General features: G+C 38.8%; 1 protein-coding gene across 1 annotated transcript in view; it reads right to left on the reverse strand.

Annotated features, from left to right (window-relative positions):
• Positions 1-1,305: 1,305 nt before the first annotated feature.
• The window catches only part of scfd2 (sec1 family domain containing 2), a 236,551-nt gene continuing 211,368 nt past the window's right edge, over positions 1,306-26,488 (reverse strand). The window contains exons 7-9 of the mRNA XM_036581471.1: positions 15,981-16,115; positions 8,738-8,857; positions 1,306-2,046 (exon numbers count right to left, since the gene is read on the reverse strand). Of these exons, the coding sequence (XP_036437364.1) occupies positions 1,954-2,046; positions 8,738-8,857; positions 15,981-16,115 (348 nt within the window). The 3' untranslated portion in view covers positions 1,306-1,953. The remainder of the gene's footprint in view (positions 2,047-8,737; positions 8,858-15,980; positions 16,116-26,488) is intronic.

The following is a 26,488-nucleotide window of genomic DNA, read 5'->3' on the forward strand; positions in this document are numbered from 1 at the left end:
CTTATTTTCACTTAAGTCAACAGAACCTGACTGGGGAGTTCAAAATTTGGCATACGAATCTATCTAGCTCTTTCATACATTTTATTTATATATATATATATATATATATATATATACACATATACACACACACACATATATCACTGCTGTCAAATCAAAACACCAGCTAGCATTTACACTGTCAAAATTGCATGACAAATAGGCTACCTGAAATTTTGACAGTGTAAATGCTAGCTGGTGTTTTGATTTGACAGCAGTGATATCGAAGAAAACCTTGTATCTCCATTTTTAACATTTTCAGTTTTTGACATAAATGCCAGTCGGCCCTTACATTGTGTGTAAATTTCATCCAACATTACTTGGGGGGAAAAAAGTCTGGTTCCATTGAATTACTTTAAAAGTAGTTTTTTTTTCCTTCTCTTGTAAAGTTACCATTTTGGAGATACAAGGTTTTCTTCCGTAAAACAGCGATTCAAAGCAATGTTGTAGTATTTCTATCAGTACATTCATCATGAAATTTTTTACACAATGTAAAGGGCAGCTGCTGTGCTCAAATAATGCAGAAATCTAAAAACCAAGAACAATGGACAAACATGTTTTTCTTTGTACCGCAACAATATATGTAACCAAAAGCACTCAAATAACCATTCAAATGCATAAATAGTTCTTCTCTATGATTTGACACATCATAGAAGCCTATGAGTGGGTGCTAAAACTAACTGTAACTAGTACAATACAGAGAAGGTACCCTAATAAACTGTTTGTGTATGCGGCAAATACTGAGAGGATGCCTTCTGGGACAGCATACTGCGCTCACCATGCCACCAACAAGAGTGAAGCAGCATCTTTCATCTTGCTACAACACACGGTTTGTGTCCGGCCATGATATATTAACCCATTACTACTCATCAATATGTGTGTGAGGACAAGAGAAAGATCAGAGAGAAAAAGCACTTGCAAAACTACATTAAAGTATCACAGCCCCACATCTATCTGCTCTCTGTTAACACCCCCCAACACACCCCCTTACATGATCAGAAGCAGCGCTGAGTGGAGAGAAATGTGAAGATGCAGAGAGAACAGAGAGAGAAGAGACTAAACAAATGAGGTGAGAACATCAACACTTCCCAGACTGTGAGCAATGTGTGAAATCTGCTCTGTTCCCACTGACTGTGTGCGAGTGTGATGTGTGTGTTTGTGGTGAATGGTGTCAATGTCAAGTCATTTACATACTGCAGCAGAAACTGATAAGCATTTACCGCAAACAGATCTGATAACTGTGTCTCAAACACACACAAGCATGGGAACATTCTTCAATTTATTTAAACCAGTTAAGTTACACGTATGTTATAACCCTCTAACACTCAGCCTCCTTTAGGGTTTTTGGTCACATACAACAAAATACGTATTTACAGTTTCTTCTTATTTTTCACGTTCACTGTTTGCCCACAGTCACCAGCTCGTCCCCAGTTGGACCACAGAACTGAAAACACCTGTAACCACTCAAGATCTACCTAATCCACCCTGTTTGGCACTCTGCGCTCCACAGTGCTTTTGTAGCGAGATGTTTAGGTTTTTGTTTGAAGCACTCTTAAAAGCTTAATGTGAAAAAAGCATAGTGTGGCTTAATGTGCTAAAACAACAAACTAGGAACACCAAACTTCCTTCACACTTTGCTGGTTGTAACACTGCCTAATGCCAAAATGATTAAACCATAATGCAGAGAGAATTTGGTGTTTATAGGTCATTGTTTTAGTACATTAAGTCATGTTAAGGTTTAATTATAATGGCTTTCAATGGAGAGGAAAACAAATTAAATAAATGTCCCTAAAACGTCTGTGTTTTTGTGTGGTGAGAACTTTTAAAGAAATAATTGCTAAGTGCCTCTGTGTTTTTAACATTTTACTGATTGTGTATTTCAGAGTTTGAGTGCATGTGGTCTTCATCCTCTTCTCACACTCCTATATCAGGCGAGAGTCTGTTGGTGTTGAAAAGCAGGTGTGGAACATCAGCCGGCCTCAGCAGCCTGGTAGAGACCACCAAAACCTACAAGAGACACACACACCACACATTATCTCACATTACAGCTGCAGCAGACAAGAAAGTATCAGAATCAATCAGACATACATACAGTGGGGTCCAAAGATCTGAGACCACATTGAGAATCTGGGATTTTTTTCATTTAAACCTGGAAATAAACAAATAAATAAAACAAAAGAGGGCCGGCATGGTGGCGTAGTGGGTGGTGCAGTCGCCTGGAACCCACTGCACACTCTCACAAAGAGAAGCCACTGCACATTAAGCTATACAGTAAGATATACTGAAATAAATAATTGGGAAAGTACAAGATACGGCTAACCTGGATTTCATGGTCAGTACTGGTTCATAGTGGGGGAAAAGATCTGGGTGTATACAAAAAAAAACAAAACAACAAAAAACAAATGAACAAACAACAAAACATGCAGGCAAAGTTGTGACTTATGCCTACATTCAGCTGAATGGCAGGGGCTCGAAACAAAGTCCATATTTTCATTTGCAGCATAGATGTGTACGTTGTTTTTTTTTATAAAAATAATGAATCTTGCTCAAATATTTCACAAATTATTTTAAAGTTTGAAAAATGGTAAAGTTGTATTGTAATTTATTTACTCATAATCCTTTAGCACACGTTTGATATAACATGGATATGACCAATATAGTAAGTAGATAACAACGAAATCTCATCATTTTTAATGGGAATTAAAAAAAAAACATTGTGCCACAGCCAACATGGGGCCAACATGGGAGATGTGTAATTAAAAGAACATGCATACTCTGGAATAACATTCATTCAAATAGGAAATCAAATTTACAGCACATGAATCCAGAGCCTGAGATTTAATTAAAACTTTCAAACCTCAACTTGACCTGCATTCAAGTCGGGTTTAGAGAATAGGGTACTGACCTTCCTCTGAATTCATGAAGTATTCAACACTGTATTTTTATCTAGTCTAAAGATAACACATGAATCAGTCTCTGAGCAGCCAAAGCTAGCTGTAACATTAGCAACCAGAATGAGACACATTCCAGAGTAAATAAGAGCTTTTAAAACATGAAGATCAGAGCTGAGAAGGCCAGAAAGTTTTTGCTCAGCAATTATAGATTTTTTCAGGGCTATCTAACGCTGACCATCAAACCAGCTACTAAAGCATTACTTCCAGAGTTACCATCTAATGCTGACCAGCTAAAGCATTATTTTTCAGAGTTACTATCTAATGCTGACCAGCTAAAGCATTATTTTTCAGAGTTACCATCTAATGCTGACCATCTAAAGCATTATTTTTCAGTTACCATCTAATGCTGACCATCTAAAGCATTATTTTTCAGAGTTATTATCTAATGCTGACCATCTAAAGCATTATTTTTCAGTTACCATCTAATGCTGACCATCTAAAGCATTATTTTTCAGTTACCATCTAATGCTGACCATCTAAAGCATTATTTTTCAGTTACCATCTAATGCTGACCATCTAAAGCATTATTTTTCAGAGTTACCATCTAATGCTGACCATCTAAAGCACTATTTTTCAGAGTTACCATCTAATGCTGACCATCTAAAGCATTATTTTTCAGAGTTATTATCTAATGCTGACCATCTAAAGCATTATTTTTCAAAGTTACCATCTAATGCTGACCATCTAAAGCATTATTTTTCAGAGTTACCATCTAATGCTGACCATCTAAAGCATTATTTTTCAGTTACTATCTAATGCTGACCATCTAAAGCATTATTTTTCAGAGTTACCATCTAATGCTGACCATCTAAAGCATTATTTTTCAGTTACTATCTAATGCTGACCATCTAAAACATTATTTTTCAGAGTTACTATCTAATGCTGACCATCTAAAGCATTATTTTTCAGAGTTACTATCTAATGCTGACCATCTAAAGCATTATTTTTCAGAGTTACCATCTAATGCTGACCATCTAAAGCATTATTTTTCAGTTACTATCTAATGCTGACCAGCTAAAGCATTATTTTTCACAGTCATTGAATGCTAATCAACTAAAGCATTATTTTTCAGAGTTATTATCTGATGCTGGCCATCTAAAGCGTTATTTTTCACAGTCATTGAATGCTAATCAACTAAAGCATTCTTTTTCACACTGAACGCTAACAAAATAAAGCATTATTTTTCAGAGCCATATAATGCTAACCGGTCCATAAAGCTTTTTTTCCGAGTCATCTAACACACACTAGCAAACAAACCTTTTCTCAGAACCATCTAATGCTAATCCATTCATAAAGCATTTTTCAGAACCAGTAATAAAACATTTCTTCAGAGCGATATGATGCTAACAAACTCAATTTTTTTTATGAGCTCCTTAATGCTAATAAGGAAATAGTCCTTTTTTCAGAGGCATCTAATGCTAACCAGCAAAATACAACCAAAAATAATGAGCATAATGTGGGCCACTTCAATTCATGCTACTGAATTTAGCATACTGCATCTGAGTGGAGAGTTGACGTAGGTGTTGAGGTAAGCTGTTTCACTGCACCATTATCTTCCTCCGACACTTTTTAGGGTCCGTCTAAAAAAAACCTTTAATAAATGATTGATTTGAGCTCTATTTATGGTGAATGAGCACATTTTCTTTTCACTAAGTGCCATGAAAAGACCTGAACTCAGCTAAAAAGCTTTTACAGTTCTGTGGAGGAGAAGAAGGAGATTTACAGCAAGTTAGGCTTGGTGTTTGATCTTAGGCATTAGCCCTGAAATTCAACATAAATCTCACACTGAGGACGCATAGAAAAGGGGCACAAATGCACACTCGCGCATACGAGTGTGCACACTGAGGTCGAGCAGTGTGTGTGGGCTGCCCCGTCTGCGAGCTTCTCTGTTTTCTGCTTTTATGATTTTCTGATTTATTCATGACACAGAGCTTTGATCCACAATAGCCCTTTCATTCTGTCTGGACTCAATTATATCTCTTTTCAGTCTGAGGGAGACACACACTTTCTCTCTCACACACATTTTAATCAGCTTTGATACTCTATGATAATAAGCAGCATGAATAACACTGATACAGGACCTCTGATGTCCTAATGAATACAGGTCAGCATGCTTGTGTGGATGCAAACAGGCACCCTGCCGTCACCCACACCCACACCCACATACACACAAACAATCTGAGCACACAACAGATTACAGAAATATAAACATTTGTAAATAGGACTCTCTTCACCCATGCAAGGGATTACCATGTTAATAACAATAATCTAAACAGGATGGTGCTTGATAAGGTCTTATTCCCTTTGCGGATGAATTGAAACATATTTCATGAGTTTTTTTTTTTATGGGATCAAGCAGAAAGCAATATAAAATGTAGGTCAGTGTCCCCTGCTGCCTCTTCTCATACATTCCCTCTCTTACTAAAAGGCTTTATTCATTTCTAATCATCTGAACATCTTGAACATCTGTCACATCCTTGCATTGCAAACTAAAGCTCTGCAGTAGAGCAGTAAAGTGCTGCACCACTGAACCTCCACTGCAAAGCCTCTATGGTGTAGTAAGTAAGTAAAGTAAAGTTTATTTATATAGCGCTTTTTACAACAGGTGTTGTCACAAAGCAGCTTTACAAGGAAATGAGCATTACAAAAAGAAGTCCGGGTCCAAGCCCCCATGAGCAAGCCAGTGGCGACAGTGGCAAGGAAAAACTCCCTAAGAGAAACAGGAAGAAACCTTGAGAGGAACCAGGACTCAGAAGGGGAACCCATCCTCCTCTGGTCGACACTGTCCACTGTTTATCTTCAGGCTGAAAGTTAATTAACACTTTCAGTCCAAAAGCACCACGGTGTTAAAATTGGCTTTAACTGTCGGACTGAACGTTCAAAGTGGCACTCACTGTGATGATCATGGTGCAAAACAGGAATAGAATTATTTTAGCAAATCTGACTGATTTTTAAAAACGTTTGAGAGACGAGAGAGAACTGGGAGGCAATGTGGCTTATCCTCTCAAATGACAATCATATAAAGTGGGGTAAATTTGAGTTTAGACCTTCCCAGTTCTTTATATTGTCCCCAATGGCATCCAGTCAAAATGCCCAGGCAAACTTTTTGTTAACACTTTATTTGGATAGTCCACTTTAGATGCTTTGTACAACTAAATATCTACTAAATTGACCACAATTTCTTTAACTCTAAACCTGCTCTGATCCCACCCAAAACCTAGACCCAACCCTCACCCTGGTCCAAATCCTAACCCTGACCTCACCACTGTTTAGAATCTACTGAGTTTCAACAGATATTTTGTTACCAATTTGAACATCTGTAGATAATCTATAGGGGACTGTAGTGGACTGACAAAATAAAGTGACACCAACTTTTTTAATGTCCCAAATACAATATATGTCCAAAAGTATTCAGACACGCCTCCTAATTAGTGAATTCAGCTACTTTAAGGTGTACCCATTACTGCTACAGGTGCTCAACTGCTTGTATAATCTCCACAGAAAAGCCTATAGCATGAGACGCTCTGGAGCAGCTGCACATGAGTCACCACGTCCAATGCCAAGCGCCAGTTAGTCAGCACTAGGCTGTTAAGCAGTGAAACTCTGTTCTCTGAAGTGATGGAGCTCTATTGAGTACCTTTGGTATGAAATGCGGTGGAGTTTCAGAACTAATCATCTGTTGAGGCTGTTACTGCAGAAAAGAGAGATAAACTCCCTATTAATAGCCTTGATTTCAGACAAAATGTTAAGCAGGTGTCTATAAACTTTTGGACATATGATGTACATTTGGTTTAGGTAGCACACTAAGCTCCAAAAGATCATTTCGTGATCCCACTGTTATTTCCAGAGAGCAATTATTTTGGTCTATTTTGGTTTATTTTAAACTGGACCACTTATTTTTATCACACATATTTGAGTGACAGTTCTATTTTTGACATAATGAGGCTGATGTCACAGTCTACGACGTGGTTCCCAACATGGGCCCTGTGTACCCCTGCACACTTTAGTGTACAACAGGACCAGAGTGAGGAACCTGTAATTTAGTCCTGGAAGATCTTTACTGGTTTTATGTCATATGACAAGCTTGATGTGGGAGCAGTTCAGAAATTTCTTGCCAAACAAAAACTCAGTTTACACTCAATGCAGCTTGAATCTGAACTGTATCCTGATAAGGTTTTGGTAGTCAAATGCATCTCCAGTCAGTCATGATAAAACAGGTACTTTATTGAGTCTAATACACAAATCAGCTCATAACATGGTAACTAATTGCCTGTGTTGTTCCTAGTTTGTGTTTTTCCTTTTCTGTGTAAAAGATGGCGGCCTTAATTTTCTTAAACTTAAGTTTACAAAAGAAGTTGTTTTAGGGCGTTTTCACACTTGGGCCGTGTCAGTGTCTGAAGTGGACCGCTGAGTCATGGTTTTCTGTGCATATGTGAACACGCCAAACAAATTCAGACCCCACTAAACAGCCCCAAAAATGACTTGAACTGAGACCATCTCTCGAGGTGTTTGTAGTTCATTCTGTGGTTCGATTGATTTGTGCATTGTGAAAACAAAACAGCCCCAGTCCGCTTTTGTTTTGCTTTTTGGTGAAGACCTTGAGGCTGACCGTACACACAGCCACAGTCTTCCAGCACTTCAGCAGGTAAAACAGGGTCATTTATAAGGTTCTATTGAGGATAAAGCCTGTCCGCTGATCTGTGACAAGACAGCAGCCTGACATATTAGCCACGATGTGCGAAAGCTCCCATGATTTTACCATGTTAAAGGCTCATGCTGGACATGCAACACAGAGTTTAAAGCTGCTTTCACAATGAACGCTAAATGAATGAAAATTCCCTGCTTCTCTTTCAAACATTACTTCATTGCAGATGTGGATTTTTGCCGGGTGGAGCTCAGTAATGACACGCAGGGCCATGTTTCCAATTTTGTGCGATGAACTTCGGCCAATCGTTTCAGTGCAGCAAATTGGAGAGGAGCCAGCGTGTCTGGTGGTTCCTCTCGCCACCGGAAAGGTCAGTTTTATCAAATAAGGCTGCCCACTTCGCGAGCTCTGCGCACACCATGAGTGGTGTGAAAGGGGTCTGAGCTCTAATGGAGTTGTGGTCTGAATAAGAAGTGGTCTGAGATCTCAACAGTGCTGAAAAGGACTAGAAAGAAAACTGAGTCCTCTTTATAGTTCACTTTCTTTTTGAACACAAAATGAACTGAGGTCATTTGCAGTTGGTTCCCTTTCAGGATCACTTTGACAGAACTCAGTTTGGTTCATTTGAAAAGAACTATATGTGAAAACACACTTAGTCAACATGGTTGTGGATCACATGCGTTGTGATGTAATGTGATGTATTGGGAGGGGGTTTCGGTTGTCAGCTGTGGTTTGGAGAAACATCGTATTTATCTGTATGACGTATTTATTATCTGGCTAAAATGCATCTCAGAACAAAAACTGAAGTTTGCTGAATATAATCCTGATACTCAGGATGAATTAAGTCAAACAAGTAGGCTTGGAAGACACAAGGAGCTCTGGAGTGACCATTCTGAATGATGCGTCCACTTCTGCCCTGCATATTTTGTGTACTTTCCCTGTTCTAACACTCCTGATCCAACTAATCAGCTAAGATTAACAGCTCTTCCTGAGTTGAGGTGGTGTGTTAGAGCAGGGCAGCACTAAAATGTCCAGGACAGCAGTTACTCCAGGACCAGGACTGTCAACCACTGTATTATATGGAAGTATATGTACTCACCTGTGTCCCCGCTTTATGGGAGGAGACGGCCTCACGAATGAGGCGGAGCTCTGAAGGGGTGACTCCGCCCACCAGGACAAGAAACAGTAAAGGATGATCTCTCGGGTGGGGCCGATTGACCTACAAGACAGAGGGGCAGTTGTGAACAGTAATGAGTTTAACGTGTCTGTTTGCTTAAATTCATTCAAAATCAAGAACATTCTCTCTCTCTCTCTCTCTTTCTCTATCAGTCTCTTTCTCCCCTCTCTCTCAGTTCCTCTCTTATTCTTTCTCCCACTATCTCTCTCACTTTCTCTCTACCTCTCTCTCTTTCTTCTTATATCACACTATCACTTTGTCTTTCAATCACTTTCTTCCCCTCTCTTGCTTTCAATCACTTTCTTTCTCTTTCTATCACTCTTACTCTTCTCCATCACTTTCCTTCTCCCTCTCTTGCATGTTTAATTCACTTTCTATCTCTTTTTTCCACTCACACTTTCTCTCTCTATCACCTTTCTCTCGCACGTTCTTGCACTTTCTTTTTCTATGACTCTTTTTCTCCCTCTCACATTTTCATTCAATTCAATTCAATTCAATTCAATTCAAGGTGCTTTATTGGCATGACAAATATGCTACATTTGAACAGAAATCAATGATTTAAGGTGAACATTAGATTCTAGGAATTAAAAAAATAAAAAATAAAAAAAAACCTTTCATCTTAACATGTTAAACATTGCAAAATTGCTAAGTTGTAGAGCTGTAATTTTAAAAAGACAGGATACAATAAAAATAGAACAATAATCAATACATGAAAAACAAACGTGTATTCATGCGTGCGTGTATATATATATATGTGTGTGTGTGTGTGTGTGTGTGTGTGTGTGTGTGTGTATGAGACGTTTTTTTTTTATGAGACATCATTCTATCACTCATTCTCCCTCTCTCTTATTCTTTTTCTCTCTACCTTTCTTACATTGTCTCTGTCTATCAGTCACTCTCTCTCTCTCTCTCTCTCTCTCTCATACTTTCTCCCTCTATCTCTCCTGCTTTTTCCCTCTGATGTTCTCTTTCTCCCCCTCACACTTTCTCTTTTCTTCTCTTGCCCTCTCTCCTGTCCTTTCTCTTTATCACTCTCTCTCATTCTTTTCTCCTCTATTGCTCTTACTTTTTCGCTGAGTTTCTCCCCCTTTCTCTCATTCTCTTTCTCCTTCTCTCTCTTGCACTCTCTCTCATTCTCTTTTTTCTTCCATCTCTCTTGACCTTTCTCTCTTACTATCACTCTCTTGTACTTTCTCTCACTCTCTCTCTATCTCTCAAGCTTTTTCTCTCACTTTGTTTCTCCCTCTCTCATTCTCTTTCTTCCTGTCTTGCACTCTCTCTTTCTCTTTATCCTTCTATCTCTCTTGCCCTTTCTCTCTCTTTCTATCACTTCCTCACTCTTTCATTCACTTCCTCCCTCTACCTCTCTTGCCCTGTCTCTCTCCTCTTCTATCTTTGCAACATTTTCTCTCTCTTTTATCACTCTCTCTTTCTCTCTCTATCCAGGTTGTCACTAGACCCAATGTACTGTTGCCGTGCTTCATTATAATCGCTGTGAATAAATTCAGTACATGAGCTATAAAGTTTCCCATTTTAACTTTGATTACTGGGATAAACATCATGATTGTGCAAATGAACTACAGACACCATATTTTCCACAGTGCTCCAGCATCTCTCATTCAGATGCTTGCAGTTTTCATTAGGAGGTACAGCAACTGTACTCAACATGGGACAGTAGGTGGACATGAACATAAGCAAGTATTTAACAGCAGAAATAAGCAAATGTTTGTATAAATGTTTAAAAGCAAATGAACCATTGAACAGCCAGAATAATACTAATGCTTATCGCTGTTGTCGGAAGAAAACCTTGTATCCCCAGTTTTGGACATAATTTGAAAATGCCTGTTGTTCTTTACATTGTGTTTAATTTCATGAAGAATGGACCAAAAGAAACAGCCCAAAATGACCTAGAAAAAAGTCTGGTTCCATTGACTTACAATAAAAATAAAGCATGTTTTTTCCTTCTCCTGTAAAGTTACCATTTTGTAGCCTTAAAACGCATATTATACCACTACATTAAGGTCAATAATACTGTATTTCCTACTGTATTTACTGTAACTTCACACAATGATTCATACTATTCTGTAAACCACATTGACAAGCCTGTGTGACCTTAATGAAAACCTGGATGTGGTTTGCGTGAACTGAGTGAAGTTCCGAGGATGCATTTACAGAAAAGATGACTATTGACTTCTAATGTTTATTAGCAATGTTAGCCTCACAGCCCCAGTGCTAAACTACAGAGGCCCAGTTTGGACACCAAACATATCTTGTCTGACCGTCTACATCTGGGGGGAGTTGAATGCTGTGTAAATTTGATTTCTCGACAAATTATTCCTTTAAGATTAATAACTGAATAATAGGTGAGCAGTACAAGGCATTATGCATGCAGACCTGGTGGTCAGTCTTTCTCTCTCTCACTCTAGCAGTGTAGTGAGTCAGACCTCAGTTAGAGGGCTGGGGTGAGATTGGACATTTCCACACAAACACAGCTTGTACCCATCCATTATGACTGACACATGCACACGTACACGGAGGCAAAGGCTCACATCCACAAAGGAATAAAGACGAGCCAATAAGTGCAAATACAGAGAGAGAAGAGCAGATTCTTTCAACTCGCCTGCACACACAGACACTCAGACACTCTCTGAAACACACACTCAAAAAGAGCCAAAAAACACACACACGCTCTCACACACATGCAGATGCTCGGTTTGAGCAAGCCACGCTGGAGCTCGGTCAGTCCTGCTGTGCGTGATTGGCCTGTCAGACATAATGGCAGTGTGCGATTGGCTGAGTGGAGTGGCGAGTCTGTGAATAGTAATCAGGCAATCAGAGGGACAGGCGCAGGAGGGCAGGGCCTGAAGATAGGCTGCAATGCAACGTGCTGCACTGGAAACTAACCAGGCATGGACAAACATGTGTTTCAGAGAAAGAAAGAGAAAAAAGCAGACAGATGAACATTTGCATAGCACCCATGTGGCTCTGAAGGTTTCATCTAATAATGTCTTATTGATTAAGATATCATCTAAGGGTCATTTGACTCTCCAAGACCAATACAATTAGACTGGTGGTCATGTGTGCGTGTGAGGATGTGTTAGACACACTTCAATAGAGACGCAAACCCCAAAGGACGAGAACACACACAGCATGAACATGTGCACCTGCAGCAACGTGTTCACATCACCACAAAGACACACACCTACCTGTTGCCATGTGTATCAGACAGAAATATAGAGAAAATGAGTGAAAGACAAGTTGGAGATAGACAAGAAAGACAGGGGGAAAGAGAGAGAGCAACAGAGAGATAGAAAGAAAGAAAGAAAAAAGAGAAAAACAAGGAAAAGGAGAAAGATTTATTTATTTATTTATTTATTCATCCATCCTTCCTCAGTCATTATGCACAAAGCAAACAGCACTTCACCAGACTAACAGGGTAGGCTGTAAGATCTCTCAGCACTGAGAGAAGAAGATGTGTTGTATGATATTAAAGCACACAGCATGGGTGTGTGTAAGTATGGTTGTGGGGGAGAGGGGTTAGTGAGAAAAGCTATAGACAAGCTCGAGCAGCTCTCAGCTGCGTTTGCTGGTATGTAATCAAAGATAATGCAGTAGAGTTTACATAACAACCTCCCACAGCTTGGAATGACAGGTCAGTTCAGCCTCCGAGACTCAGCCCAGCCCCACTCACCCCTGGGTATGACTGACCTCAAACTTACAACTAACTACAGTCACCCTAAACTATATTCATGACTGACTATAATCCACCTTAAGCTATAACAATTACAACAAACTGTAATTAACCCCAAACTATACCTGCAACTAACATTACATCTCACCATAAACTACACCTACAATTAACTTTAAATCATCTCAAACTACACTTACAACTAATTATAACTCACCCCAAACTACACCTACAACTGTTTCACCCCAAATTACACATATAACTCTCACCCCAAACTACACCTATAACTATCTCACCCCAAACAACACCTATTACTCACACTCCAAACTACACCTATAACTATCTCACCCCAAACTACACCTATTACTCACACCCCAAACTACACCTATTACTCTCCCCCAAACTACACCTATAACAATCTCACCCCAAACTACACCTATATCTCTCACCCTGAACTACACCTATAATAATCTCACCCCAAACTACACCTATAACAATCTCACCCCAAACTACACCTATAATCATCTCACCCCAAACTACACCTATAATAATCTCACCCCAAACTACACCTATAACAATTTGACCCCAAACAACACCTATAACTCTCACCCCAAACTACCCCATAACAAGATCACCCCAATCTACACCTACAATTCTCACCCCAAACTAAACATATAACTATCTCACCCCAATCTACACCTATAACTGTCTCACCCCAAACTAAACCTATAACCATCTCACCCCAAACTACACCTATAACAATCTGACCCCAAACAACACCTATAACTCTCACCCCAAACTACCCCATAACAAGATCACCCCAATCTACACCTACAATTCTCACCCCAAACTAAACATATAACTATCTCACCCCAATCTACACCTATAACTGTCTCACCCCAAACTAAACCTATAACCATCTCACTCTAAACTACACCTATAACTATCTCACCCCAAACTACACCTATAACAAGATCACCCCAATCTACACCTATAACTATCTCACCCCAAACTACACCTATAACTATCTCACCCCAAACTACACCTATAACTCTCACCCCAAACTACACCTATAACAATCTCACCCTAAACTACACCTGTAACTATTTCACTCCAAACTACACCTTTAACTAACTCTCACCCCAAACTACACCTATAACTCTCACCCCAAACTACACCTATAACTCCCACCCCAAACTACACCTATAACAATCTCACCTCAAAGTACACTTGTAACTATTTCACTCCAAACTACACCTTTAACTAACTCTCACCCCAAACTATACCTACAACTAACATTACATCTCACCATAAACTACACCTACAATTAACTTTAAGTCATCTCAAACTACACTTACAACTAATTATAACTCACCCCAATCTACACCTACAACTCTCACCCCAAACTACACCTATAACAATCTCACCCCAAACTACACCTATAACTGTCTCAATCCAAACTACACCTATAACTACCTCACCCAAACTACACCTAACAATCTCACCACAAACTACACCTTTAACTAACTCTCACCCCAAACTACACCTATAGCTATAACACATCCTAAACTATACCTATAACCAACTATAAGTTACCCCAACTACATCTATAACTAATCATAACCCACTCCAAAGTACACCTATAACAATCTCACCCCAAACTACACCTATAACAATCTCACCCCAAACTACACCTATAACTCTATTACTCGAAACTATCCCATAACCAACTATAACTCCTATACTATATAACTAACTATAATCCTAAACTACACCTATGACTTTACCCCAACTAAATCTGTAACTAATAATAACTCACCCAAACTATACCTATAACTATCTCAATTTAAACTACACCTATAGCTATCTCACCCCAAACTACACCTATAACTATCTTACTCTGAACCACACCTATCTTGCTCCAAACTACACCTATAGCTATCTCACCCCAACTACACCTATAACTATCTTACTCTGAACCACACCTATCTTACTCCAAACTACACCTATGACTATCTTACTCTGAACCACACCTATCTTGCTCCAAACTACACCTATAGCTATCTCACCCCAAACTACACCTATAATTATCTCACCCCAAACTACACCTATAACTATCTTACTCTGAACCACACCTATCTTGCTCCAAACTACACCCATAGCTATCTCACCCCAATCTACACCTATAACTATCTTACTCTGAACCACACCTATCTTGCTCCAAACTACACCTATAGCTATCTCACCCCAAAGTACACCTATAACTATCTTACTCTGAACCACACCTATCTTACTCCAAACTACACCTATAGCTATCTCACCCCAAAGTACACCTATAACTATCTTACTCTGAACCACACCTATCTTGCTCCAAACTACACCTATAGCTATCTCACCCCAAACTACACCTATAGCTATCTCACCCCAAACTACACCTATATCTATCTTACTCTGAACCACACCTATCTTACTCCAAACTACACCTATGACTATGAGGAAAAAAGCCAGACAGATGAACATTTGCATAGCACCCATGTGGCTCTGAAGGTTTCATCTAATAATGCCTTATCTATAACCCAAGCAACACCTACAACTAACTGTAATTTATTTCAAACTGCACCTACAACTAACATTCCATTTCACCCCAAACTACATATATAACAAACTCACCCCAAACTACACCTATAAATGACTTGCTCACCCCAAACTACACCTATAACTAAGTCACCTCAAACTATACCTATAACCATCTATAACTCACTCCAAACTGTACCTACAACTAACAATCCATCTCATCCCACACTGCACCTATATCCAGGGTTGAGATGTAACAGAATACAAGTATTGGGAATATATATTCAGAATACAGAAATTAAGTACCTGTATTTAGTCCAAGTTACATTTTGAAAAGGCTGTTTTCAGAATACAGTTACCTTTTACATTTGTAGGAGCACACTTATTCCCAAAATAATAATTAAAAAACTGACTGTGGTTTCCCCAAAAGATATGAGAAAAGAACGAGAGACACTTGAAAGAGACCCATGGATGTATGACTGATAAACTTCGAAATTTCAGTATACTGCCTTAATGCTTATTTTAAAAATGTTTTAGCACAATACTGAAATTGGTACACGCTTAATAAGAACCTTTGGCGAACGCTTAATAAGACATGATTAACAACTTGCCTTCATTATTGCACTTAACTGAAATGGTTTATGTCTGTTAGATTATGCGAATGTGTTCTTCAGAACACACAAAGAACATCTGTGGCTGCTCACAGCACGCAATAAAACATTCAGTTTGGTCAGAGGCTCCTTTGCATATTGCAGACTGTGATATAATGTAAAGGCTGATCCTGTGATAATAATTAGCAAAGACCATATCGTCCAGGCCTCACAGTTAGGTACATGTTTTTGTATTATCTGGTATATTTGTTAGCATGTAGACTGTATGCCTGTATTTGTGCATGCGTGCTACCTTCATGAACATGCTGAAGCCGGTCTTTAGCAGGTCAGTCAGTCCTCCTGAAGTGTGTTCTATGTCAGGGCACTCAGGTCGGTTCGGGTTGAAGATCTCTTCCAGAACCTGCTTCAGGAATGGACGATATGTGGCCTGCACAGATAACACAAAACGGGATTAAGGAGATTAATCCAAGAGTGCTATGGGGACATGGGGGCTCAGAAATAGCAAAAAATAATGGACCGGACCAAACACACACACACACACACACACACACACACACACACACACACACCATGGGTAGCACCCAGTCTCTGCTGATTCTGGGATTAGTATGCATGAAAGGATACTCCTCGCTGAAAGAGCTCCCATTGAGATGACCTCAGTGTTCTGAGCTGGATCAGAGAAGTATGCGCAAGGATACATGTGTTTATACCAGTGAAGCAAAGATGGAAATATATATATATTATGGCAAGCCAAACAGGAAATATTTAATGAACATTGATATATATGGAATGAACATTGATATATATATAATGAACTTTGATATTTATGGAATGAACATTGATATATATTGAAGTCGAAAGTCGCTGTTGAAGGGTTGAGGATGGCCAAGAAAAACTGTACATCAATAAATGGGCATTAACAAACTCCAGGTGGAGCTTAAAGGAAGGGAATTCTGATAAAGTGACCAGTATCTATACACAGTAATCCCATGGACAGAGTGACCTGAGAGTGGCTGATATATGATGTGAAGACACAGATGGGTGGAGTTTCAATATATACATAATTTGACATGGTGCTGAAGAAAAGTCAGATGAGGCCATAATTTCTGCTTGAAAAATGGTCTTTTATTGAGAGCAAGGGAAAACAGTGCCACTTGAAAAGCAACTGAAAATTGAGGTAGGTCACTCCTAGCCCTACTCTTTCTTCTGATGGTCACCAAACACAAATACACTCTCCCTAACTCTGAGCTGGACACAAAATAACAGAGTAAACACATACACACACTGTAACTGAGGAACAACAACATAGCAACATTAAATAACAATGTAAACAGTCTGTTTGAAAAATGCTCTTTTATTGAGAGCAAGGTAGGGGATGGGTGCAAGGCTACAACACACACACAGCCCCATAAGTCCCTCTCTGTCTAAACTAAACATTTTATGAATTATTATTTTAATTAATTATTATGAAGACACAGATGGGTGGAGTTTCAATATATGCATAATTTGACATGGTGCAGAAGAAGAGTCAGATGAGGCCATAACTTCTGTTTGAAAAATGCTCTTTTATTGAGAGCAAGGTAGGGGATGGGTGCAAGGCTACAACACACACACAGCCCCATAAGTCCCTCTCTGTCTAAACTAAACATTTTATGAATTATATTATTCATTTTTTCAACTCAGTGTTCGATCCATGTACATCAAGGTTCATTCAATATATATATATTTTCATTCAATATATATCAATGTTCACTCCATATATACCAATGTTCATTCCATATATATCAATGTTCAATCAATACATATCAATGTTCAATCAATATATATCAATGTTCATTGTATATATATCAAAGTTCATTGTATATATATCAAAGTTCATTGTATATATATGGAGTGAACATTGATATATATTGAATGAAAATTTATATATATGTTGAATGAAGCTTGATGTACATGGATCGAACATTGAGATGAAAAAATAAATAATATAATTCATAAAATGTTTTGTTCAGACAGAGACAGACTTTTGGGGTTGTGTGTGTTGTAGCCTTGCACCCATCCCCTACCTTGCTCTCAATAAAAGAGCATTTTTCAAACAGAAGTTATGGCCTCATCTGACTCTTCTTCTGCACCATGTCAAATTATGCATATATTGAAACTCCACCCATCTGTGTCTTCACATCATATATCAGCCACTCTCAGGTCACTCTGTCCACAGGATCACTGTGTATAGATACTGGTCACTTTATCAGAATTCCCTTCCTTTAAGCTCCACCTGGAGTTTGTTAATGCCCATTTATTGATGTACAGTTTTTCTTGCCCATCCTCAACCCTTCAATAGAGACTTTCATTCAATATATATCAAAGTTCATGCTATATATATCAAAGTTCATTCAATATATATTAATGTTCATCCAATATATATCAATGTTCATCATATATATATATCAAAGTTTATTCCATGCCAAATTTAAAAATACAAAAAGTTGCATTTAAAAGATTACAGATACAAAAATCTAACTAAGGTCTTAAAGAAATTCACAAAATTTTACCTTTACCTCAACTGCAATTGATGAGCAAACACGTCTGCCATTTGTGTCTTTAATTTTCCGTAGGAGTTAATGTAGCTAACATGTAATGGAAGCGTATAGCCTCCAATTAGTGTTCTGCAAATGACATGCCTGAAAGTCTAAAACCGTGTTGACTTGCTCAGTAATCTCTAAAAGACTTGCTTGTGTAGTTTCTGACACTATATAAGTTATCTTAAACAGTAGCAGCCTGAACTTTATCTGTATTCTGTCATTTTTTATTGTACATTGTTGCTGTAATGGCATAACTGAATACGGTATAGATTATCCCCTGTAGTTACATTTGCATTCCTTCAATATAGTATATTTTTAAATATATTTCTTACATTTAAGTATATTTTTCTTTGGCTTTTGTGTCTCTATGAGGTCTGTAGTCTGTTTGTGTGGTGTTTGGTCTCTTTACAGACATCATGACGCTTGGAGGCTTATAATTCCTTCAGAACGTTATTGTAACATGAGAATAGGACTTGTTTATGCCCATCTCCAAACTATTCCACACATGATGGCGTAGCATTATGGAGCTGGAACTGGGTATTTCCATCGTTGTGTAACTGGGTGAAATATGACTGAAGGTTACCGGGGACGCTTTAAGCCCTGAGAGTGCTGTTGCAGGCGTCATTAGGATACGCATAAGGCACATTATTATTTTGACTAAACTTAACCAGTGACTGGGTGATATTCTCATTTCCCCCTCCCTCATGTCTCTTTCGTTTGGCTTTTGAACTTTTCTACTTCAGATATGTTGCATCCATGTTCTTAATAATGTTTCCTTTTAGTTTTCCTGTAATCCTGAAAAAAAATTTCTTCAATTAAATTTTACTATTTTTATATTCGAATTCGTGATCTCCTCTTCTTTGCATTTTAAAGTATATGACAGGTATTATGAATGGGAGTTTATCATACATTTGTAATTTTTATCTTATTTATGCCGTGTGAATTCACCCAGCATAGCAAAAGTGTTCCAATTCCATGAAAGGTTTGCAGTCCAGACCTGTATTTTACTTTAATATACGCAATGCAGGCAGACTTACATGACCATCTATTTTATTCTGCAATGTGCTAATGTTAGCGTCTACACAAACTCCATGAAAAAACTAAACAAACTGAACAAATATCTATCTTAGCAATTCAGTGCTGCTCAGCCACCCAAACAGGCCAATCTATTTTTAAATTCTAGACGACCCAGCTGAGGGCCGTGACCCAGGGTTTGAAAACTATGGTTCCTGAACGTTAAGCTCTGTGTAATGAGCAGTTCCGCAGGCAAGGCCAGAGACAGTGGTCATTAATGTTAGAGACGTAGGAGAACGTTTAAAGCTTGGTGTACTGTTATCTGTGAACAGTCATCATCGGCGGCACATATAGCAAAAGTGCTGCTGTTTATAGAGATGAACAATGATAATAATAACATGATGAGTCATATATTGTGAGCATATGACTGAGCAATGTAGGGCCACTCCAATCAACAGCTTCTGTTAAGCGCTGACCAGTAACGATCAAAAATAGTACCTGCTCGGTTCAGCACTGACCTCTAGATAATGATGCAGGCAGTTAGGAATGTGGGTGTGTGTGTGCGTGAGGGAATAGTCCAACGTAAAATCTGTTTTAGGGCACATATTTCTGCCTGTTTAAGACCCTAAATAAACAAAGGGTTTTTTTGGGGTCCCACAATGTATACAATAACTGAATATACACCAAAAGGCAATAACTACTTGAATCAAATCATAAAGATTACAAAAAATGGAAGAATAATGAATGAATGGATGAATAAATGAATGAATGAATGAATGAATGGATGAATAAATGAAGTCAGTCAGTAGGTAAATCAGTCAGTCAATCAGTTAGTCAGTCAGTCTAAGTTGTGTAGCATTTAAATCTGATATTAAAAGGTATTATAAAAGGCTGACTGTTACTGAGTTACTATTTCTTATTGTACATACATACTCATGTAAATGGGACTATAAACACTAAACAGTTTATACTTATATGCAAAGTTGTTCTCTAAAATAGCTACATGCACTCTACAAGTAAAGGATCCTAAATGGGTCTCATCTGTTAGTACCTTTATTTTTAGAAGTATAGCACAACCGATAAGACTATCCTATAAAAAGTTTTAAAAAGTTATTTTAGCTTTAGTTATAAAAGGATGATGCACTTGCACACATGAAAGCAATCTGAATAGTAATGACTCAGAAATAATGAATTAAACAGCACTTTTTCTCTGTGGTCTGCTAGTTTCTTTAAGGCCCTTTTAAAAAAGCCTGTCTGTCGTACCTAAAAGCCTGTTAAAAACATCACCATGACTGTGATAAGAAAGGCCACTAGCTTAAAAATAGTACAAATAACCTCAGATGAACATGAAGGGCCTCCATAGTCATACTGACAGATTAGTTGTCAATTATAAACAGTCCCTCATCATCAGTTCTCATTGATTCCTCCAGATTGAGACATGAGACTGAAGAAAGGGCTCTAGTCTTTTCCAGATGTGTATCACACGGTGAAATCAGATACTTTTCACTTGCAATAATTACTGTTACTATATAACTGTGCGATAATATCAAATGTTATTGATAACAGAAAAGACAGAGTACAGATGGCACATATTTTTCATTTCTTCTGTTTTCTTTTTCTCTCCTGAGGTCCCCCTATGACACCTGTGAGGGTATATTTTTACATGACAATTTTCCAACCTTTCTTTATCCCAGGCTGTTTTTGTTACAGTGTGATGTATGTAAATGACCTTTGTTCCCATTGGCTGTTCTGTATTCTGCCTTATTAAGAAGGCAATCAAGAGTGAAGCAGTTCTTATGGCTTCAGTGTTAATGGGTGGAGCGAAACTGTTGTTGAATGGTGGTAAAATAGGCTGATATATGTAAAATCATTACATATGACAGAAGCTTTTCATGACATCACATTTATAGGGAATTCAAAACAGGCTATTTTTGCAGCTTAGTTTCTGTAGGTGGACTGCATGTACTGGGGAATAAACAGTACATTCTGAACAAACAATGTTTACATACAACATCAAACTTCAAAAAAAAAAGGGAGGAAATTTTTTTTTTATGATATGAACTCTTTAATTCTAAGAATATATTGTTGACCTCCTGATGAAATACACCACTTTCCAAAGTCACATGAAATTTACATAATGCTAACTGGTACCTGTGTAGTCTCAAGTAAGCAATATGCATTCTACACACTATTTATAACTTATTTATATATATATTTATTTATAGAACCATTTCTATGGATCTATGGGTCCCTTTGTCATGGAATTGGCCATGAAATGTTCATAAATTGTAAAGGGCAGCTGGCATTTTAAAATTGTGTAAGAAAATAAGGTAATGTTTTGATATGACAGTGGAAGAATAACGTCACTCTCGCACAAAAACCTTGAATATCCATTTTTGGTGTTTTTTACTTTTTTTTGCATAATTTGAAAACTCTAGTTACTCTTTGCATTGCATTCAAATTTTATGAATAGACCAATAGAAATTGTCCAAATTTACTTTAAAAGAAATCTTCTTACATTAACTTCAATTACAATTTAAGAATGTTTTTCTCTTCTCCTGTAAAGTTTCAAATTTAGAGATATGAGGATGATACGTGTGTTTACACAGCTTAGTGTAACAAGAGCTATAATAATGTGAAAAGCGAAAAAAATAAATATCATAAAGACGAACATATTAGGACTGCATCGATATCAGTACTGGTATCGGGTATCAAGACAATACTGCGCTCATTTACTCGTGGTCATAGACCGTGTGCCATAAGCCGAGTGCAGCTGCCACGCTAATGAACAAACGACTCAAGCTGGCAGGGACTAAGGCACAGCTCACACAGAGACAGTCAGACACAAAGTCTCTGATCACGTTAGACATTCTGCCTTGGCAGATTCCTGCACTGTATGATTTTAGACCGTTTTAAACACACAAACACAACCACTTCCTCGATATAGGTGGAGACACGGAGGCTGGAAAAACGGAGGCAAAAGAGTAGATACTTCTTACCAAAGTCCATCTATGCTGACTTTACTCTGTTTGATTTTTTAATAGTGTGAGTATATAAATCATAGGCTTTGTCTCTACACGACGGGCAGTGCATTCAGATGTACAGTGTGAGTCACTGAAGAACAAGACTTCTGAAGTCACACAGTGCATGTCTGGCTTTAGAGGACATTCAACCACAGCTCAACCAGCCACACAAAAGACTTCAGACGTAGCATTCCACATGTGAGCTCCTCAGATGTGATTCCTGCTGTCACTGTGTTGAAGGAGACAGATCAGGGTTTAAAACTGTGACACAAACTTTACTTACAGCTGTACAGAAACGCTTTTCTTACATGGAACAAAATCCACTCTTCTCCACTGCAGTGCTACTCAATCAAAGGTACCTAATGTAGCATAGCCACCCAGCTCACATCATTTAAAATCAGCTAGATTTAAATGATTTAACTCTTAAGGTGCATTCACCTACACTAACAACTACTTCGTTCTAAGCAGGGTACTCAGTGACTATTCTGAGTGGTCCTGTGTAGACAAACACATACGAGTGTTAGGATTAGGACCAGGGTGAGGGTTAGGATTAGGTTCTGGGTTAATGTTAAGGTTAGGGTTAGGATTAGGTTTTAGGTTGAGGTTAAGGTTAAGGTTAGGATTAGGGCCAGGGTTAGGGTTAGGATTAGGTTTTGGGTTGAGGTTAAGGTTAGGGTTAGGATTAGGGCCAGAGTGAGGGTTAGGATTAGGTTTTGGGTTGAGGTTAAGGTCAGGGTTAGGATTAGGGCCAGGGTGAGGGTTAGGATTAGGTTTTGGGTTGAGGTTAAGGTCAGGGTTAGGATTAGGGCCAGGGTGAGGGTTAGGATTAGGTTTTGGGTTGAGGTTAAGGTTAGGGTTAGGATTAGGTTTTGGGTTGAAGTTAAGGTTAGGGTTAGCATTAGGGCCAGAGTGAGGGTTAGGATTAGGTTTTGGGTTGAAGTTAAGGTTAGGGTTAGCATTAGGGCCAGAGTGAGGGTTAGGATTAGGTTTTGGGTTGAGGTTAAGGTCAGGGTTAGGATTAGGGCCAGGGTGAGGGTTAGGATTAGGTTTTGGGTTGAGGTTAAGGTTAGGGTTAGGATTAGGGCCAGGTTGAGGGTTAGGATTAGGTTTTGGGTTGAGGTTAAGGTTAGGGTTAGCATTAGGGCCAGAGTGAGGGTTAGGATTAGCTTTTGGGTTGAGGTTAGGATTAGGGCCAGGGTGAGGATTAGGATTAGGTTTTGGGTTGAGGTTAAATTCAGGGTTAGGATTAGGGCCAGAGTGAGGGTTAGGATTAGGTTTTGGGTTGAGGTTAAATTCAGGGTTAGGATTAGGGCCAGAGTGAGGGTTAGGATTAGGTTTTGGGTTGAGGTTAAGGTTAGGATTAGGGCCAGGGTGAGGATTAGGATTAGGTTTTGGGTTGAGGTTAAATTCAGGGTTAGGGTTAGGGCCAGGGTGAGGGTTAGGTTTTAGGTAAGTTTGGTAAGGTTTGGTTTTGCATGATGGAGGTAACATATTAACAATACAGCTACTTAATGTAAGTAATGTATCAACAGTACATCTACAAGATATTTACTTCAATGTATTCAGGTGCTTCACTACTGCACCAATATGTTGTGGATGTGTTACTGATAATCTGTTAAGAGTTTATTAATCATCTACAAAGCACCACTCCAAATACAGTGTTACCGGTTACTCAGTATAGTATCTGACTCTCTATCGGAAAGTACTAAAGAATGTGTACTTGTACTTGGCCTAAAATAATGCTATTGATGCATCCCAATATACTTAAAAGTTCAAATGGTCTGTATTTAGGTTAATAAAAACACAGACCTATTAAATATGTAATGCAAAGTGGCGTTTAATGGGTGCTCTAAGTGCGATTCAACATGATCAGACCTGCTCCACCTTACACACCCACACCGCCTGACACCCTCCTTCTCGTAAATGGGATCAGGGTTATGCAGGAATCGCCCATCAGCTATAACTGAAATCAATGCCTTTGGCTAAACTATTTCTCAAACTGGCAGACTGACTTATGACTCCCACCTACCTGCTTTAAAAAACTCCATCCTGCTGATCCTGCATGAAGACCTTATGCCTCTACTTGAAGCTGATGTGAGTCAACCACACACCAACCCACCACCCACTTTGCCCTCACACGCCTCTATACTCAGCGGATATTCATCACTGACTGTGTGGACTGACAGTGTCCGTCATAGCTTCCACGCAACTATCAGCCTCAGTCGAAGCCAAAGTAGTTCAAGAACCTCATCTACTATCACAGAAGCCCACCCACACTTGTGAATGGACATAGGAGGACATAAACCACAGATATGTACCTGATCAATACTCTGATTTCAATGAGCAATTATCAGCTATTACCTCAGATGAAAAAACATAAAAACATCATCATGCTAACACAGAACACCCCCACACATACAGAACTCGAAACAACAAAAACAAATTAAACCCTCAATGGAAAAAAACCCACACGTTCAATAACACTGCGAAAGGTCATCTTTAGTCATATAATGCAGCTTTACGAAAACACCTACGAATGCTGTCAATACTGACGCAGGGCACATTAATGTTTCTCTACAAATAACTAAGAAGAAAAGAATAACAACAACATGCTCTTCCAGGTCGTGGTGACACACCTACTGCGTGTTTAATAAAATACAGACAACATGAATAAGCACACCAAGCTGCACCAACATGTCCAGGTGTTCATCACGCTGAAAACACCTCTGGCAAGCAAAGCTTGTGAGGGAGGTAAAAATTTGCCTACTCACTCTCCATGCATTCCTCCTTTTCAGTGCAAACTCTTCAAGGTAACTGTGATTCATTTACGTTTCCAGCATCTGATCAATATTGTGAACATGTTTAGGCTCAACAGCGAGAGCCAGAAGTGATCTCAAATCAATTTAACATTCGCTGATGCTTAATGCACAGCCTATCTACAGACACTTCATCTGGAATGCCTTCTTTGTCATATCTTTTATCTCCTCACTGCGGTTGTGGTAGATGCTGGCTGTAGTTTCTTTGTTAGTTGTGGTTGTATCTTTTTAAGGTATCAGTCTCAGAACCAGACCACAGCAACATCTGGGTTTAGACAAAAGTAATGAAATATAATTTACATAGCTGGACATTTTTGCCATTTTATACTCCAGTACTGTGGATTTGAAACCAGTTTAGGGGAGATGAAAATATTTAGATTAATTATTTAGAGAATGCGTCAGAATTTGTACATACTGTTTCCATTTTTGAGCACTAAACATGCGAAGACACCCGCTCGTCCAACGCCTCTTCTGAAATCAAGGGCATGTGTTAATAATATTAACAGTTTGCCTCCTCTTTGCTGCAGTAATGGTCTTCTGGGAAGGCTTTATTCTCGTGTTTCGTGTGACATCACACTGTATAGTCACCGCCATCTTGAGGACCAAATCAGTGAGTGACTGCGGAGCACAATGTCTTCAATTTGCTGTGCTTTGTGAATGATTCACCTGCAAGACGCGACAGAAGCTGAGAATGACGAGAGACACACAGACCTTTAATTCAGTGTTTAAGACTCCAGGCCTGGAGCCCCTGCACTGTACAGTTTAGTGTTTCTCTCTGCTGTTCACACCTCGTTCAGCTCAAACAGGGACTAATTAGCTAATAATATCAGGTGTTTTAACCAGGGAAACCACAGTTATGCAGTGCAGGGGTTGCAGGACTGGAGCTGAACTCTGCACTAACTGCACTAGCAAACTTACAAAATCATGTCTGTCGAAACACGACGTAGTTTTTTGACCCACGACGTTCAGTCTGATATTTAACGTTTCTGTTTCTCCATTCAAACGACATTTAAATCTCCAGAAACAGATCAGTAAAGTTATACCGGCTGTTTGCAGCTCCGTTAGGGGGCGACTGTTTATCTCTCAGCTGTTAACATTAGCAAAAGTTCCTAAAGGCTAGCATTGTTCACATCTGTGTTAATTAGCTGATGTCGTTACTCTCCTATGATGACAAAGAGCTTTTTCTCCTCTTTATGCAACACCATGAGATCCTTTGCCCACCCTGACGTGAAGAGCCGGTGGGCTTCTGTGCTTTTAAAAGCTTTGAGAGACTCTCCAGAATAGGGAGAGGAGTTGTGTTTGAGATAAATATAAATAACAGGAAAACACTAATTTGGTAGCTTTCCGCCAGTTTAAGTGGGACCA

Source organism: Colossoma macropomum, unplaced genomic scaffold (genome assembly GCF_904425465.1).
Source record: "Colossoma macropomum unplaced genomic scaffold, Colossoma_macropomum, whole genome shotgun sequence".
NCBI lineage: Eukaryota > Metazoa > Chordata > Actinopteri > Characiformes > Serrasalmidae > Colossoma > Colossoma macropomum.